This window comes from Chenopodium quinoa, unplaced genomic scaffold, assembly GCF_001683475.1.
Source record: "Chenopodium quinoa cultivar QQ74 unplaced genomic scaffold, ASM168347v1, whole genome shotgun sequence".
NCBI classification, from domain to species: domain Eukaryota; kingdom Viridiplantae; phylum Streptophyta; class Magnoliopsida; order Caryophyllales; family Amaranthaceae; genus Chenopodium; species Chenopodium quinoa.
In genome coordinates, this window is record NW_018742817.1 from 188,084 (window position 1) to 207,848 (window position 19,765).

Sequence of the window (19,765 nt, forward strand, 5' to 3'; positions counted from 1 at the left end):
TCCTCTTTGATAAAGCCAAATGATTGAATCTGAAACTCATAGATTTAGAAAGAAAGAAGTATACCCATTAAAACACGAATTAGTAACTCAAAAATTTATATAAAGAAGAAGAAAATTTTAAAGATTGAAGGGAAATGAGGTAAAGAGGAGAGAGAAAATGTTAAATTGAGAAGAAAACTGAAGAGAGAGAAAAATAATAGAGCTAAGGAAGAATAAGAAAGAGAATTAAGATATAAGGAAGAAAAAAAACATATGTTCATTTTAACGTTCTATATGTTCACATTTAATGGTGTTGCAGCTAGCTTGGTTGCACTAGAATGTAGCCAAGAATTTGCAGTTATGGCCAAATTACTAAACTGGGCCCAGTTTGAGCCTTATATGCGGCCCAATGATCTAGATGAGGGCCTAATATGGATTTATCATTCCTAATGCAATTAGGAATGGTTTTAGTCTTCTACATTCTTCTAGAAGGTTTTTTTCATTCCTAATTCAATTAGCATTGATAAATTGACTTTTGTTGACCTTTTGGAATTTTTAATTAGAATAAAAGAGTGTTTTTAAGGAAAATATGATTTTATCCTCCTGTACGATTAAATTCTATCTGATTTTAGAAAACGCGTAAAAAAATGATTAGCGTCTGGCGCTAGCATTAGTGTCTGGGCTAATGTCAGCGTCTGGCGCTAACTTCGTTTTTTCACGTCAGAACTCTGGTTTGATTTTCTATCTTTTTGGCTGATTTTCTCTATAAATAGCCTCCTAAAAACTCTGTTTTAAATCATCAATTCTCATCTCTAATCTACAATCTACAACCAATAATCATCCCTATCTCTTTTCTAAACCACCTTTTACACAAAATTCCGCATTCACAAGACCTAGATACACCTAGCATAATTCGAAGTTGCCTTCGCCCTAGACGTAAAAAGTTTTAATTTCTGAGGGTTTGGTCCCAAATCTCTCTTTCAATTATTATTTAATTGTTTGTTTTTTTTATTTTCCTTGAAGTTACTAACGTGTGTATTTTGTTATTAGAAAGAGGTACGAGGCATCCAAGTAAGTGCTTTAATTGTTTACATTGTTATTATGATGTAGAAATCATGTCTAGGTTGTTATTATGATTCATAATGTTATGTTAGGGCGTTTTGATCTTCCTAGTATCATGTTTAGGGTAACGTTAATATCAAGTATGATTAAAAGTATGATGCCTTTTATATTCTTTCCTAATACTAATATAGTATGTTAGTATCATGTTAGGGTTAAAGCTTTGATCTTTGATGCTTAGTGACATGCTAGGGTTTGTTATTAATCTTGTTAGTATCATGCCTATGATCTTGCTATTATTATGCTTTAACATGAATATCATGATTATGATTATTTTAATTATTATTATTATGATATTGTTATTTTGATTTATTATGTTTCTTGATATATTTATTGTTATTGCTTGATCCCGCCTTTTATGCATGTTTGAAGGGAATTGGTACTTGTAATCACGCTTAATAAGATAATTAATAATCTTGTTTAGGGTTAATATGATTATAATTCAAGTGATCGCCAATAATAGTTCTATTTGTGCATTTATATTCAACCAACATAGATTAAACAGGTTTAAGGTAATCCTATTGATTGCATGTTAGTCAGAAAGCGCACATGAGTACGATCAGAATAAAGTAGAGACCTATTATTAGGGCAGGTTCAATCTCTTTTAGGTTGGATTTGTACCTTCATCCCCGAACTACCAGTCATGGTTCCAGATCTATTGGAGTTGACGATCTCTTGGATTGTTAAGGGGTGTAACCTTCACCTCGTGAACGGTTTACAAGTTCCTAAAACTTGTTGGCGACTCTTTTGCTCTATCTTCTTTCCCTTTGGACGCCACCGTACTTTAGTGTATGATCACAGAGGGGTTCAAGCTAGGGGTAATGCTTGAAATATTCCCTACAACTAGTAAGGAATTTTTAATCATAAATAAAGAAAAGTAAAGGAGACATTTGATTTATAAACTTGTTATTGGCCTGGGCGATGCCCCAGATCATTATAAATTTATTACTTTAATTGAACTATATATATTTTGGTTTGTTTAATTTGTCATTGAGAGCTTAAGAGCTTTTTTAAAAAATATATATGATAGCTTAAGTAGTTAGTTGTTTGTATGAGGTGGTTTGACCCTCCATATAGGGTAAATGATAAATCAATCCAATGTGAAAAAAATATATTATTGATAAATCAAATATGTATAAATGTCAATATAAAAATTACTCTATATTTATAATTGTAATATATATAAATCAAAACTTTTACTCTATAATTACAATCTTATGAATTAATGCATAAAAATACGGAGTAATGTTTAGTTTCTTACAAATTTTATTATTATGCAATTATTAAGGATTTACATTCCAAGCTAGGGAAATTTAAATAAGTGTTATGTATATGAAGAGTTTTTCAATTAAACAAAACATTAATATATAGAGGTTATGCATATATTGAGTTTTCAATCATTAATGAGTTTTCAATTAAACAAAACATTAATATATAGAGGTTATGCATATATTGAGTTTTCAATCATCAATGAATTTGTATGATGTGGCGTCACAATATATGCCAAATGGAAAAATTTGTGACACATGGCAAAATTGCATGTATCGCCATGGGTTTTAATAATATATATATATATATATATATATATATATATTGATATGACTTTCTGTATTTCTCTAGATTTTCCCAACGAGAAAAGTGGGCCCTCGTGTACATAAAAGACCCGTTAGATTAACAACGGGTATGTTATTTCTCTATTTTTCTTTCACCGCCAAACGTAGTGGGTCCTAATGCACATAAGAGACCTCTGGCGTGACATTTTATGTGATATGTTTATGTTTAGTTGTTGCTTATGTGGCGTGACATTTGGCGAAATAATAGAATGCCAAGTGTCACTATCTCGTGGTCTGGCTGCGAGACCGACTTTATATATTAGTGATATAATATGACATAATCAATGATATGATATGATTAGTGATCACTGATATGGCATGACATGATATTAGATTTTTTTTGGTTTGTCAATTAACGCCGTTAAGGAAGAAAACACATATCTCCATTGTCCTCTTGCTAACCACTGTATTCTTCTTCCTCCTATAAACCAGCACCACTAAAAATAACCACTATATTCTTCCTCCTACAAACCATCACCACTGTAAATACAACCATCTTCATCTTCTTCTTGCGATCCCACCGACCTTCATCTTCCTCCTTACATCGTCACCGACACCAATATTCATGGCGGCTTCGCCGCTAAATTAAACGAAAACCCTACAAATATCGGAGTAATTTAGGGTATGGTTAACCCAAAGGTAAGTGGTATTTCCCTTTTTCATTAATTTCACCATTGAAGATAAGCTTTCCCTAATTTGTGATTTTATCTCCATTAATGGCCAATCACGAAGCAGTTGATCGTCCAACTTCTCTGTTTTCTCTCGTTAATTGAGTAAAAGTTGAAAGTTCACAAACACCCTTGGTTTTATAGCTTGAATGTCGAAATTACCCCGGGATAAACAATTCATGTTTCTCACGGATAGAAAATTGGATTTTCTCACATTTAGCTGGTGACCTATAGGTTTATGAGGGCACCTTAGTTGTATCATTTTGATAAACATTTTATCAAATTGCAAACTTGTAAATAATTGGCAAAAATTTTGCAATGTTCATGGAAGAACTGTTATTAATATTTATGGTTCTAGTCGTTTGACTATGAACTGTGCATAATTTTGGTGGTTAATATGCAAGTTTTCCGTCTTTATAAACATCAAGTGAGGGATGGCTCATGTAATTATTATAATTTCACTCCTGATTTTAGGTGAATATGAGATCAACTCTCATCAGTCACCACTCACCACCCAACCCATACGGACCATCTAAACTAGGGCTGAGCAAAACTACCCGAAAAACAGATTCGTAATTGTTCCGAAAATTAGGGTACCCGATCTGATAACCATAACGGTTCGGGTACCCGTTCCGATAATTTGTTATCGAGTATGGTTATTGGGTATCATTTTAAAATTAACGATTACCCGATCCGTTCCGATAAGCATTTTTTTGCTTTGAGCTCATTCACGAGCTTTTTGAGCCAAGCTTGGGTTTGCTCGTCCTTGCTCGTTAAGTTTCCCAGCCGAACTCGAACTCGTACTTAAATCTATTTTTTTAAAAATATAAACTCTTACTTTACTTTGTAGTTACTTTATAATATCAATGATTAGTAATATTATTAATAATTTGGTCAAAATCATATGATATTGTTTGTTAATTAGTGGTAAATTATATCAAAATAACTACATTTTTTTTTACAATCAAGAAAACAAAGAAGATTTAAATGCCCTTTCTTGCTGCAACTGCAAGTTTATGGGCTTCAAAGACTCTACTTCTATTTACTTTCCTAATCACAAAACTTTGGAATAAAAGAGCACATTTTTTTAATTTCTCCACAATTTTCTTGATCTCCTTTTGGCTTTAGTGCTATCCGAGATTGCTTGGGCCAACTCCAAAGAATCAGTAAACATCACAACGTTGTCCCTTTCTAAACTCGAGCTTTGTAGAGCCATTAATGCCGCTTTAGCCTCAGCTTGACAGGGTGAAGTGGCAAAAACAGGACTTTTTCCCCTGTTAATTACATTACCTCTATCTTTAATTACCCACCCAACAGCTGCTCTCCATGCGCTGCTATGCTTGCTGTCCATTTTCTTCCATGCACCATCAATGATGATGGTATACCTTTGGTTAGCTGGCTTGTCATTGGCTTGGTTTGAACAGGAACTTTGGTGCCTGTCATCAACTTCCACGTTGGCTGCCATTCGACCCCTTTTTCCACCTGTTTTGGTGTTAATCCCTAAGTCCCATCTCTGATTCCAGTGCTGCCCCAAGCTGATAATACTATGAGGGGAGACTAAGGAATTATTGAAGCTGATGTTATTTCTTGACAACCAGATACTCCAGAGAGTGCTCACAAATTCCATGGTTGTATGATTTTGAGCGTCATCCGTTGAAAGAAACTAAAATAGGAAGTTAGACAACCAAGTACTTATGTCAAGATTCCTTCCTATTTCCGAGTTGATGCCCAGATTACTGCATCTCCAAGTTCTTGTTGTTACTTCACACTCCCTGAACAAGTGGCTCGTGGTCTCTTCTTCCGCGTTGCATAGTTTGCATTTTGTTTCAATATCAATGCCTCTCTTCTTTAGGTTACTCAACGTTGGCAGAGCATTGTTCATCAATTTCCAGATGAAGATCTTGTGCTTAGGCCAAATTTTTGATTTCCACCATATTTTCCAGAAGCAAGAAGTCGGGGTTCCATTGTTGTTGCTACCCTTTGACTACCAATATCCCGATCTTGTAAAGTAATGCCCTGTACTCGAAGGACCCCAATCCAAACCATCAGATTGAAGTTGGTTACCGGGGTGAATAGCAAGGATATCCTTTGCTATAACGGGGCTAAACCATTTCCATACTAAACCCACCTTCCATTTTCCCTGTTCGTCAAGTAAATCACTAACAAAAACTGGTTTTTGCTATGTGAAAGTAAGCTGGTTGTCCTTGCATTTGATAATCTTATCAGTCACCCACCAGTCATGCTCCACCTTTATGATTTTACCATTAGCTATGGTTCTTCTAAGACCATCCCGCAGATGATAGATACTCTTGAATATGCTTCTAGCACCCCAAGACATTAAGGTCTTCATCTCACCTCTTCGTCCTCTGTCAAACCAGTCATCCTTGTACTTTGCTCTGAAGATTTAGCTAACATTTAGTTGCAGGTTTGAGTGCATCCTCCAAGCTTGCTTGAAAACAAGAGCCTGGTTGAGACTCTTAAGGTTTCGTAGATCAATACCTCCTTCATGCTTGTGATTTTCAAGGAGAGACGTTTTCCTCCAATAGATAGGCCTTTTCTCCATGAAGGATGACCACCAGAATTTCAGGATAAAAGAAGATAGTTTTTTGATGATTTTTTGGGGTAGCAGATAGTTGCTAAGAATGTGGCTGGCCATGGCAATGAGGATGCCATTTATGAGAATCAATCTTCCCGCTTGAGATAATTTGAGGACTTCCATGACGATAGCTTAGAAGCAATTTTATCCACAATTTCTTGAAAGACTTCGGTGGACCTTCCATCGACGTTCATTGGACATCCCAAGTATGTGCCCATCTTCTCATTGTCCTTCACCCTTAGGATTCTTTTCAGAATTTTCTTGAACCTTAGAGGCATGTTTTTTGAGAATATTACATACGACTTATTGAAGTTTACCATTTCTCCAAAAAGATTGCAGAATTGGTCAATAGCAATCTTCATCACACCAAAGTTTTCAATATCGGCTTTAAGGAAAACAAAGCATCGTCAGCAAAAAAAAGAGGAGATATAGTTAGCCCTGAGCGAGAAACTTTAATTCCTTTAAGGCTGCCCGAAACTTGTAGGTGACCAAGTTTTCTCGAGAGAACCTCCACACATAATATGAAGATGTAAGGTCAGATCGTGTCTCCTTGACGTAAGCCCGAGTTAGGCACTATTTTCTTTGAGGACTCACCATTAATAAGGACATGGTAGAGACTGTAGTGATGCATTGCATAATCCATTGAACCCAAAGGGAAGGAAAGTTCATTTGGATTAGAACATTTTCCACAAAATTCTAGCTTATCCTATCATAGGCCTTGTTAAGATCGACCTTCAGAATGCTTTCAAATTTTCCCGTTGATGCCTTCTTCTTAATTTTGTGGAGTAATTCATGTCCCACCAAGGTACTGTCAGATATGGACCTCCCTAGGACAAAAGAATTTTGGCACTCTCCCACCAGGTCACCTATGATATGTCGTAGTCTTTTCACAAGGAATTTTGATATGATCTTATACGATGTATTGCACAAACTTATCGGTCTGAAATCTAACACCAACTCAGGGTTATTTACTTTTGGGATGAGGGTGATGAAGGTTTCATTGAGCTCCCTAAGTAAATAACCCTCTCTAAAGAAATCCGAGCAAGAGCCAAACACATCATCTTCTACCGTCTTCTAGTTTTGTTGAAAAATAGAAGGAGGAATGCCATAAGGTCCTGGTGATTTGTGGCCCTTCATGCTGAAGGCAACTTGCTTCACATCTTTTTTTGTGAACGGGAGCCCTAACAAGACGATGTGCTTATCAGAGAGCTTAGGAATAGATTGCTTCTAGATGTCCCAGTTGCTACAATCCCACTCTTGAGGAGTACCTGCATGAAATAAATAAAGCATGAATAGAGGGATCATCGGAGCACCAGGTTCCCTCATTGTTCTTGATTCCTTTTATTTCATTTTTCATTCTCCGGGTAATAACACACTTGTAGAAAAAGGATTTCTTATTGGGTAGCCGATAACCGATCCGAAAATCCGGGTACCCGAACTTATCGGTTCGGATTATGGATATCACTTTTAGGAATTTTGGTTATCGGATACCCGAACCGTTAGTAGTAATGGTACGGGTATCCGTCTCATTGCATGCTTACCCCTAGGGGTGAGAAAAAATTCTGGGTACCCGGAATTGGAACCGGAACCGGAGGGTCCAGAACCGGAATTGGACCCGGTGGTTCCAATTCCGGGTAATAAATTAAGAACCTAGTTATAACCAATTCCAATTCCAATTCTCAACTTTTTGGAACCGGAACCTGTTGGGTACCCGGTTATTTAATATATGCTAAACTAAATAAATTTGAAATAATAAAAATATGTTGAATGTATCTAATTTGTAAATTAAAAAAGTAATATTGTATTAATACCTAACATAAATACAAATAGCTTCATGCATATAAAATATAAGTATTAAACGCTAAAAATGAAATTAACTAAAATAAAAATTATAATTTGTATTATATTTTAACAATTACATACATAAGTGGGTACCCGGAACCGGAACCGGTACCCGGTGGTTCCAATACCAATTCCTAAATTTTAGGACCCGGTTGAACCAATTTCAATTCCGAATCCGAATTTTAGGACTCAGTTCCAACCAATTTCAAATCCGGGTCCTAAAATTTTGACCGGATACTCGGTTTGCTCATCCCTAACCACCCCTATTATTCTAAACACGAAAAAAAAAACTACAACCAATGAAAAAACAGGAAACACGTCATAAAGAGTTTCCCTCAAATTCCCAGGTTCGATTTATTACAAGTCCAAACTCCAATTTCTGTAGACCAGAAATCCAAAATTCATCCTTCCTTTATTCAACTTTCCCAGAAATCACAATTTCTTAGTCAGAAAAATCAATTGTTTCAATTTTCTGTCTCAATTGGATCCCAACTTCACTTCAATTTAGGGATCCAAGAGAGAAAAAACTCAAAATCAAACATCAAAGATGCATTCTTTTGGGTACAGAGCTAATGCACTGCTAACTCTAGCTGTAACAATTCTTGCAATTATGTGCTGCGTCGCTTCTTTTTCTGACAATTTAAATTCCCCTTCTCCTACTGCCGACATTAAGGTCCAGATTTTTATTTTCATCTTTTCAATTTTTATTTTTTCTAATTATTTTTAATTAATCTTCATTATTTGTTCTGATCTGGGTGTTTTTTTGGTTTCAATTTAGGTGGTCAGCATTCATAGATTTCAGAAACTCTCCAGTGGCAATGATGAGGTAATTTTTCAATTTCTGGGTTTTTAATTTTTGTGGGGTTTCTATTTTTTTTTGTCTCATCAATTTTTTTTTGTTAATTAATGCATGTTACTTTGAAAAATATGTATACACTAGCAATTGACTTGGAAAAATCAGGAAAGGATGGATTTAGTAATTTTCTCTGTGATAATTTCCAGTTCAAGACATTAGACATATAAAAATGTCTGAGAATGTGATGTATAAGAATGCGCCATTTCATGTTTTTTGGTTTTATAAAAGCCATTGTTATCTTTTATTTAAGTGTTGATTTTAGCTTTTTAATTTGAAGCTAGAATTGAAACGCGCAAATTAGACATACACCCGGTTACATGTAGGTGTTGTTTGGTTGATGTGGGTATTTAATTCCCATAGGAATTTATACTTCATGGGAATTTAATTCCTTAATAACATTCCTAGGAATTTCTAAAGTGTGTTTGGTTGGTAATGAGGGAAATTGAAATTCCCATGAATTGTAGTTTACCAAGGGGGGGCTAGGTAATTTACTTCCCATGTTTTGAGGGAAGTTGAAATTCCCATGAATTCTCACTTCCCTCATTTTTGCTTTTTTAGATCAACCAAACAACTACCCACTTTATCAATTCCCATGAATTTTCAATACCCTCATTTTATAATGTCAACCAAACAAGCCCGTAGTTCTTCATGTAAAAGGGTTAGTTTGAGTATTTTTCTTGTAAGAAAGGCACATAGGTATGAAACAAAAGCATACAACATCAAAATGAAAGCACAAATATTATTATAGAAGCACATTGATGATAAAGAAAAGCTCATAGACAGCAATTGGTAAGGAATGAAAGCATATGAAGCATAATAATCATTTTAAAAGCACATAACAATCTTAAAAGAAGCACATTATTACATTAAAAAAAAACTACAATACATTGTTATTTTAACCAGTTGCTGGTAAAAGTTATATACAAATACAACTGGGTGTAGCTTATACTAATTGAGACATGTGTTCTTAATCTTTTTTCTTTATTCTCCTTTCGATTGGAATTGTTCTAATGTTTTGTTTTTCCAGGTTGCCATGGTGCTGAATATTTCAGCTGATCTCCAGTCATTGTTTACATGGAATACAAAGCAGGTTCATCATAATATTTTCATGCAATCCTAGTGTTAATGTTTCTCTTGTCATGCTTTTGTTGAATTTTCCGTTGTTTGTGTTCCTACCTGTCTCCTCCAATCTCGTTCATAAGAGATTAGTATTAAAAAAAAAACTGTGGCAGCTAGTTGTAGGATTTACTGTTTTTATGTAATTCTTGCTTTTCTTTGGCATTAAGTCAATAAAGGTCAACTTGAACTAGGTGCTTGGTTCTCTTTTATTGTGTTAGAAATCTAGAACCTGCTTGGATAGTTACTCTAGCATAACCTCTTTCTTAGGGCTGAATTATAGACTTTTATTGTTATTGACTAAGCTCTTCTGTTATTTTTGTTGTAGGTGTTCGCATTTGTTGCTGCTGAGTATGAAACCAAAAAACATGTACTGAATCAGGTAATTGGGTGATTAGACACTGTTATCTTCCGTGTGTGTGTGTGTTTTATATCCTGTTTCTGGTGTTTGTTAAATGCGAAACTACCAAACTGCTGCGGTTAAAAAAATTTGTTGTTTTATTTGAAATCACTTGCCTAACATTGTGTACCTGTACCTTAGGATAGATACTATAGGAAAGTGGATTGAGACTTTAAAGTTTAAAGGCAACCTTTTTCCATTCTCATGCCCAAAGAACAAGGAAAAGCTGAAAGATGTCAGTAATTCAGAACTCACTTGTGCAATTGTGCTGTATAGACGGAATATTGAAATGGGATCAATTGCAAGAATGGGATCTTATTCCGCATAATAAGAATTCTTAATTAAGCCAAAGTGCAAGATTCTAATAAAATAGATTTCATGTAAAAGATATTGGATGAAGATGCAACCATTTTATTTTGGTGAATACCTTACAAAACATATAGACTTCTTTTTTATCTACCACTACCGACAAGGCGACAATCCGCAAAGTAGCTCCCTACAAATATGAGAGAAAAAGCATCTCCAACGGCAAGCTAATTGTCAAAATACCTTACCTTGCCACATAGTAACATTTTAAGCTAATTTGTACCCCAATGGCTAGCTATTTCCTTGCTACCTAATTGTCGAGCAAATTAGCTTGCCCAAGCTAAATTTCTTTTCTAACTCCAATGGTTAAGCTAGTAGCTTGAGACTTTTTAAAATTGTAAGCAAGGCCCCTATTCTGGTATGGATGGAAGACAAGCCTATATCTCGTGGGGTTTTGATGGGTCCTTACGAGCCTTTGATGTTTAGATGATGGGTCAATTTTATTTATTCTGGTCTGGTGTGATCATTTTCCTAGTAATATATTCTTTATGAGCTTCTTTTTCTAGCCGTTTCTCATCAATATGGTTGGATGTAGATGGTCTCAAAGAGTTTACTGTAAATTTTATTGAGTCTGCAGATCAGTAGAAGCATAGTCAATAATCAGAAATTCAGAAGATAGGGTAACTGGGACTTTATCTATGTTCTTATCAGCAAAAAACTTCTATATCTATAAAAAAATAAAATTGAAAAATAAACAGCTGATGCTATTAACTAGTGGGATACCTTACTTTGTAGCATAGAGGAATTGCTGCAACTGAATATGATGACCTAACCTAAGAAATCACATACCCTACCTGACACATGCTATTTTGTCAAATGTGTTTCAAGGAGTCTTTGATGCCTTAACTTGATGTATAAAGTAAGATCTTTTTGGAGATGAAAGAACTTGTCAGCAATTTGCATACCACAACATCTCAATAATGTTTGAGAATCTTTTTGTTCTAATCCGACAACTTTTGCTCTCTGCTATATTGCTTGCATATGGCTATTATGCTCTGTGATGCTTTATGTTGATTTGTCAACAATTAAATCTAAAAATAAAATCAATAAAAGGTTCCATAAGATGAGGCTTCTGATGTGACATAGGCATCCCTAGCTCACTAGATAGTTGCAACGGGATGAGCGTTGATCGCCATGCGGCGCATGAATCCCCGAGGCTCTAACCAAATCAGCTTTCCCCTATGTGCGCAACGAGCGTTAATAACAATTACAATAGAAGATAACATGCACAATGATACGAACCTGCACCAAGACACGTGAATAAGTATAGGCACATAGGCATAGGGAGGTTGCCTCATATAGGACTTGTTGTGCCGAGGCATGTAAGGCTAGTGACATAGTGCTCCAAACCCCTTACCACTGCCTCCTCTTTTATGCTAAGGCCCTATTCACTTCACTTTAAAAACTTTATTTGGTAAAGTTAATTCTAGTTTGGTAAAAATAAGTTCATTTTAGTAAAAATAATTTCAATTCAGTAAAAATAATTTTTAATCAATAAAATCAGTAGCTTTTAAGGAGATATATACGAAGTGATAGAGAGTAAGATATACAATAGAGAATCAGTAAAAATTATTTCAATTGAGCAAAAATAAGTTCAATTCGGTAAAAATAATCTTTGTTCAGTAAAAATAATTTTAGCTCAGCATAAATAAGGTGAAGAGATCATGCCCTAAGTCAGATTTGATATAATGGTGGGTGGGAAACAATTCTGTGATAGTTTTGTTTAGAGATGTCCATTATAATAGATTCAATGATCTTGGTAACCATGTCAGTTGTTTGGGCAAGGTCAAGTTCTTTGTCAACCATATCACATTGTTAGTGTTACAGGTGCAGCTGAAATTCTGAAAATATTGTGTAGAATTTCAGGTCGACTGACATTCAATTGTTTCCTCCTCTCAATTTGTTCCTTCTATGTTGATTGAACCCTGGATTCAACATACAGTCCATGTGATTTCATTTTTAAACTTGTTTTACTTTATTTCCTCTGTTCTATGCTATTTGCTACATGGGGTTGGCCAGTTGGGGTACACAAACTAAGGAGATCACGTGAATTGGAGAGGAATAGAGATATAAGAGGGACTATGTGATGAGCAGAGAGATAGAGAGAGTGCAATACCAAAATTGGATGTATAGCTATTGATTTGAAACTTCCAGTTAAGGAAATGTAAGTATAGAACAGAGGAAATCAGTCAAAAGAGTTTTGATACACAAATGAAGTTTAATTAGGTGATAATTTTGGGCAGCTCTTTTGGTTGTTCTGCTATCTTGAAAAGGGTCTAATCTTGAAAGTCCTTTGTCCTCTTAAAATACACACAAAAGATATTTTCCAGTACTGATGTTAAATTTTGCTAGGTCATGTTCTCAGGTTTATACTTCTGGAAAACCCTTTGCAGTAACTAATATATTCTATAACTAATTCACTACACCCTTTCCACTGCAAACCTGCTTGTCATGCTGTCAGGTTTAAACCTTTTGTGATAACTAATTTGTTATTTAATTTTCTTTTGAGCAGCTTTCGCTCTGGGATACGATCATAGAATCAAAAGAAAAGGCCAAGTTTTCAGTTAGTATCTCAAACAAGTACCGATTTACTGATCAGGTAGGAATTTACCTGTCTTCTTTTTTCTGTTCCCCTCTTCTTGGCACTGCCTGCGTATAGCAGTTGGCTGTAACATCTTATTATTCGTTTTTCCATGCATTTTAATGCAGTGGCTGCCATAGTTATGTTAAAAGCATTATCGTAGTTTTATGGCCATTGAACTAAACTTGTAGCAACTAGTTAATTGAAAGCTTTGTAACTATTACATGTTGATTCCAGGGAAGCAATTTGCGAGGCAAGGAGTTCAACTTAACATTGCACTGGCATGTAATGCCCAAGACTGGAAAGATGTTTGCTGACAAAATTGTGCTGTCAGGATACCACTTACCAGAGCAATACAGATGATCCACCTATTGATCTCTTCAAGTTAAGACTGAGGTTTAGAGTTTCTTATTTAAGGATTTTGACATCACATGTTTAGACAAAAGTTAAAGCAATGAAAAGATAAGCTTTTGGACTTTTTATTGTCAAGCAAAGGTGAACAAGAAAGCTTTGAATTTCATTCTAGTTACGTATTTCCTCAGAGAGGGAATAAGATTATAACAACTGCACCGGCAAATAACAATAGCAGCAGAATTTTTCACAATGAAAAGCTGATTTCCACTACTGTACAATGATCAATGATATGATTTTGTGTATATGACCATGATAAAATGGAAGAAGCATGGCTACAAATTTTTCTTGGCACCGTGATCATGTCTGAGCTAAACCTTTGGGCGCTTATTGGTAACGAGCTAATTTGCGTTCCTGTTAAAAGCTTTAGGTAGTGGATGCTCTGCAGTCTGCTCTTATTTATCAGTCGCGGTTGTCTTAAGGCAAACTAATTTCTTTTAGGTTCGATATACAAAGTATATTTATTGTTTCCAGGCTATTCATGCAGTGATTGTGTTGAAACATCAGCTATGGGAGTATAAATAAGTTTACTTATAGTAAAAGTCAGGAAAAATAAGTTGTAATTAGTAATAACTAATAAGATGAAAAGAACAGTCTTACATAGTTGATGTTTAAAAAAGCAATGTATCCAAATCACTATATAGGTGAGAGACTAATGGCCCCAACCTGGAAAAATCATCTGTCAAATGTTATTCAGATGATATTAGCTAGGAAAATTGTTAGATTGTTGATGAGGAAATAATGAGGGAGGTTAGTTATGCATTTGCAAATGCATAACAAATACTAAAATATTAAAAAGTACATGGGGGTGAGAGAAAGGAGGAGAGAGATGGGTAAGTGGGGTCACTTTTTGAATGTTCCGTCGAAAGCTTAGATACTACCATTGACCATATAGTGATACTATTTCTATCGTAGTGATACTATTTCTACACGTAGTGAGTACCACTGAATGAATTAATAGTACTGTTTTGGGTGTTTTTGTCCCTCGGGAGAGTTACAACACAAAGACTGATCCGGGGTGAGCTGTACCTGCAAAACAAACGGAGACACCAGTTGGGTGGTGCTCCGCCTCCGACGCACAAGTTAGAAACTTGAAGGGAGAAAAAGGTGCGGAAATTTAGGTGGGGATCTACCCGGATTCCAAGCTCAGGATGTCTCTATCAAAGAGTAAAATGTGTAATAAATGATAAAACGTGTCCTCAAAATGAGGGATATCTCCCTATTTATAGGGTCTTTGGGAATTGTGCCCCTGATTAGGTTACTGAACCCTAATCATTGGTGGGTTGCACCGTTTGGCGGCATTCTAGGGATTTGGGCCTGAAGGCCGCCTTTTCCCTTAATTTCGGGAATGACACGTGTCGAGCAGGGATTGGTCCATTTTAAACCAATCTGGGGCTGACACGTGTCACCTTCTAATTGGGCCACGTGGCAGGGTAAAATTACCCTAAACATTTTCCCCTCACAGATGTGACGTGGCACGCCACGTGGCATCTGGGACACATGTCACGCTCCGGCTGGCGGTAATTTTACCGTTACAGAGTAACCGTTCATCTTCCGGGGAAATTACAGAAATGCCCCCAAATTTACCCTCATAATTTTGTACGTTTTACAAAAATTTTCTAGAGAGAAACTTCGAGAGAGCAGAAGACATCCGTTTTAGTCAGGCGCGAGCAAGAAACTTTGTTCTTCCGCAACCCAGCCGGACCCGCCTTCCTTCAGATATCAAATCCAAAGGTACCGTCTCTGTCTCTCTCAGCTCTTTTCTTTTTTTCACCGTTTGTACATATTTCTTGCAATAAATGGATGCATCACCAACACACACGACACAACCTAGGTTAGAGTCCAGCCGGTCACCAGGGACGGCTGAGTCTAGGACTGGGAGTGCCGGCTCGGGGTGTTGGGACCACCCTTTGCCATGGATTCCGACCAGTTATGTGTCCGTGCAGGACACCATGGCTCGGAAAATGCAGACGGCCACTGATCCGAATTATAGAAGCGAAGGCTCAGGCGGCCAAACGCCTAAGGGAGAATCGTCTGGTCAGGGAGACCAGACAGCTCTGGAGAGATCCCCTCCGCGCGCCCCTTCAACCCCTGCTGACTCTTTCTTGGAAGAGTGTGACCAAGGCGGCGACGAGGCCGCCTCTGCCCCCATGGACCAAAGCGAGGGGGAGACGGAGAGCGACAGCTCCGCCTCTACCTCCGAGAGCAGCGATGACTTGCCCCCTCTTCCAGATAGCGAGGAGGAAGAAAGGAAAAAGTGGAATGAGAAGGACGATCCCTTCAGCATCCACGTCTCCTCCAAGGACCGAATCCAGATGGGGGAGAACTTAGAGAACTATAAGAAAATGCACCCGCTTGGAGACGGGTATAAGATCCGGGTGCCGCCTGAGCTGGGCACCATCGCTTGGGGGGATGATCAAGAGAACGCCAACAGCTATTTTGGCTGTTATGAGGCGGCGTTCAAAGCCGGCCTTCGCTTCCCCCTTCACCAGGCGGTGAAGGCAATTTTGAGAGGCTACGGCCTTGGGGTCTGGATATTTACCCCCAACTCCTGGACCAACATTCTGGGGTATGTTGCCGCCTGCGAGTTCTAAGGGCTTAACCCCGGCTGGGAGGCCTTTGCAAGCATGCATTATCTCAGCAGAAGCCCAGGCGGCTGGAGGGCGTGGTATACTCTAACCACACAGCCGCAATACATGATGACCTTGGACAAGGTCTCCAAGTTCGATGGCTGGAAGCACAGGTTCTATATGATGTCAGCCCCAACCAGACGGGAAAATTATGAATTTCGTCTGTATAATAAGAAGCCCGACTTGTTAGGCAGGAAGTGCGCTCTTCCCCGGATCCCAGAGGAAGACTTTGACAAGATAATCGAGGCAGACTTTTTCGACCTCACAGACGCAACTCTGTCAACCGGGGAAACAATAAAAGTCCCTAAGAATTGGATTCCCAAGAGCGCCTGGTTCAGGGATGAATGTTTCCTAGCCGCCTGCGGGCTAGGGCACATGTTTAATAAACGTATGCGCCTGGGTTCACACCGTCTGTAGTATTTTTCTATCGGAATTGATTTATGATTCTGATCAATTTCTTTCTTTTTTGCAGAAGAAGCGCTAAACATGTTGCAGTCGGAGAAAACTCCCAAGCGGTCTTCTGCGACCATCCGCAAAGATCTTGCGGAGAAAGCTGCGGCCGAGCTCAGGGCCAAGGTATTGAGCGCCTGACCCTTTCTTAAGTTTATTTTATAAACTGTCTTGCCCGGATACTAACCTTTACTTGTGTATTTTCACAGGGGGGAGAAGTTGGGAAATCGTTTGAGAAGAATCTCAAACGGGCTAGAGAGGAGGCCCCAGCCGTTCTCAATAAAATAAAAAAGTCTGCCTCTGTGTCAACTCCTGGCGCCTCATCCGGGGCTAAGACGATGCGGGTAGCGGGGCGGCTCGAGAAGGTAGGCGGCAGCGTGTGCCTTGATCTTGTCAACCCCTTATCAGCAGCCGCGGGGTTCACCACGCCTGCAAGCGTTTCCCGCTTGGCCGGCTCTGAAGGTAAGAACCCTTTTGAATCCCCGCCTGAGCTGTGGTGGCCTTTACGGGTGAAATCCCACTCCCAACAGACATCATCCTCAGACGGTCGGCAACAGATAGGTGTTGCCTTAGTTTTGCACTCATCACGTGTTGATTGTGGTGCAGATCAATCTCCCCGCTGGCCAGACGTCCAGAAGCACGCCAAGGCCATGCTGGATGCCGTCCGGAAGAGGGATAAGGACAATATCCCTGGGATAGAGACGTTCAATTTTGAACGCATTCTATCCCTTCTGGCTGAGGTAAGAAACTTGTCAATTCAATGTTATTTTTCCCAAGTAGTTATCCCGCCTGTAATTCTTATACCGCCTGCTTTTGCAGGCCATGCTACGGGTGGACGGGCTCAAACGTCCTTATTCCCGCAAACGGGAAGAGGTAAAAAGGGCCAAGAAGTCCGCCATAGACGCTGATAATATTGCTTTACACTCGACTATCGTAAATGAACTTGAAACTAAAGCAATAATTATGACACAAGCGTCTAAAATCCAGCAGCTGGAGCTAGATCTGAAGGCGGCCGACCAGCGGGCAACGGATGCTGAGACGGCCAAGAAGGGGGCGGAGGAGGCCCAGAAGAAGGAAGACGAGAGCGCCAAGCAGGCTGATGAGGCACTCAAGAAGGCCCAGGCGGACCTTGGCAAACTGAAAGCCAAGGTTGAGAGGCTGGAGAAGGATGCTGCTCAAGCTCAGAAAAACTTTGCAACAACCCTGGAGGTGGAGCAAAACCGCCTTATTGCTGAGAGTGATGCTGACAACGACGCCCGTATGAAGATTGCTTGGGCTGCCTTGTACCCAGAAGCTGATTATAGCATCTGGGCAATGGCACACAGCTATGTCGAGTACGTGGTGTACTTGAGAGAGCAAGGTGAGCCAGAGCCTGCCTCCTTTGAAGCCTGGCTCAGCAACAGTGAGCCAACCGCGCCTGAGCTTCCTGGTCCCGGCGAAGCGCACCAAATTCCCTCAGATGATGAGGAGAAGGGGGAGAACCAGGAGGCTCCGTCCGCAAGCCAGAAGTGACCCCTCAGCGACAGTATGCCAGTTTGATTTTTTAATTTTTATTCAGCGGTTGTATGCCAAAACTTGCTTTTTCCGGCCTTTGTGCCGAGTATTTGTGTTTTTACCGGCTATGGAGCCAGGTTAATTAACAATTTCTTTCTCCCGGACGGGGTCCGGTTAACATTTGATCCATTACAACCGTTTGGTTGGATGGACTTTTATAAATTGCACCGACTATGTCGGTTTTGATCATTTAACATTTGAATTTTTGTTTTTTTGCAAATTTTAATTTTTGCTTAACTTATCGAAAGCATGCAGCGATTTCTTGCCTAACTTATCAAAAGCATGCGGCGATTTCTTGCCTAACTAATCAGTAGTCCGGCTGTCCTTGCCCCTGGACGGCTGTGTGATTGGTTTCAATTGGAGCTGGTTGATTGACTTGAAAACGTTTGATGCTGCAAAGAGCATGATATGTTTGTAAGTCAATCAATCACAGTAGTGATTGCCCCAAACCAAGTGCACAGCCGTACACCAACAGGCGTTTCAGTCACTACACAGACGGCTTATGCCCGTCTTGGTAGAGATTTCATAGCCATTGAACTCTTGCCCCAATTGGGGTGAGGTGCAATTTTAAAATAAATAACCTGTGAGAACTTCAGCCGGTTACCGACTGATACCTATGGGCATCCGGTATTTAGGAACTTATTCGTTCTTCGTAGGTTATTTTAGTCAGACGGCTATGAGTTGACCAATTTGGTCGTTCAATTTTTGCCGTCTGTGGATACGTAGAACCGACAGATAATCTTTTCTCTGCGACGATTGCACCAAGAGGGGTGTCGCCCGGTCATTTTAGCCTCAGGTCCTTTTTGAGACCGGTTGTGTAGCCACTAAACGTTTAATTCAAAATAGTAACCATCAGGCCATTTTAGCCTCTGGTCCTTTTTGAGACCGGTTGTGTAGCCACTAAACGTTTTTGTGCTTAGTTTCTTAATCAGTGTTGAATTTACACTAAGTATCGAACTTAGTTTTTTAAGCATACGAGTCTGTCTGGGTAATATCCAGACAGACAGACAAATATTTGATCATACTAAGTATCAAACTTAGTTAGATAAATGGAGAATCCGTCTGAGTATTACCCAGGCGGATAGTATCATACTAAGTATCAAACTTAGTTAGATAAATGGAGAATTCGTCTGAGTATTACCCAGGCGGATAATCAAGCAGTTGAATAAACAAAATCAAACTTAAATAAACAAGAGATCCGAGTATTACCCAGGCGGACTAACAAATGAAACCTTCACTAAGTATCGAACTTAGTTAGGTAAATGAGGAATCCGCCTGGATATTACCCGGATGGATAATCAAACGATAATTTTGCAAACAAAGTCTGAATCTTCATTAACTGACACTGTTTACAAAAAGTTTACATTCTCAGAAGTAGTACTTTTTTAGATTGTCTACATTCCAAGTTCTAGGCAGACGCCTTCCGTCTGGAGTTTCCAGGCGGTAGGTGCCGTCCCTTACTTCTTCATAGATCCGGTAGGGGCCTTCCCAATTTGGGGTTAGCTTTCCCAACTCATTGGCCCTACCGGTTGCCTCCATTTTTCGTAACACTAAGTCGTCAACTTTCAAGGGACGCTTGTGTAC

General features: G+C 38.6%; 1 protein-coding gene across 1 annotated transcript; it reads left to right on the forward strand.

Annotated features, from left to right (window-relative positions):
* The first annotated feature begins 8,104 nt into the window (after window positions 1-8,104).
* LOC110725910 (signal peptidase complex subunit 3B-like) lies at window positions 8,105-13,841 on the forward strand. Its single transcript, XM_021905377.1, has 6 exons — window positions 8,105-8,490; window positions 8,596-8,643; window positions 9,701-9,763; window positions 10,118-10,171; window positions 13,068-13,154; window positions 13,374-13,841. Exons 1-6 carry the CDS (start codon window positions 8,365-8,367, stop codon window positions 13,497-13,499), a joined length of 504 nt encoding a protein of 167 aa, XP_021761069.1. The 5' UTR covers window positions 8,105-8,364; the 3' UTR covers window positions 13,500-13,841.
* The last annotated feature ends 5,924 nt before the right edge of the window (window positions 13,842-19,765 follow it).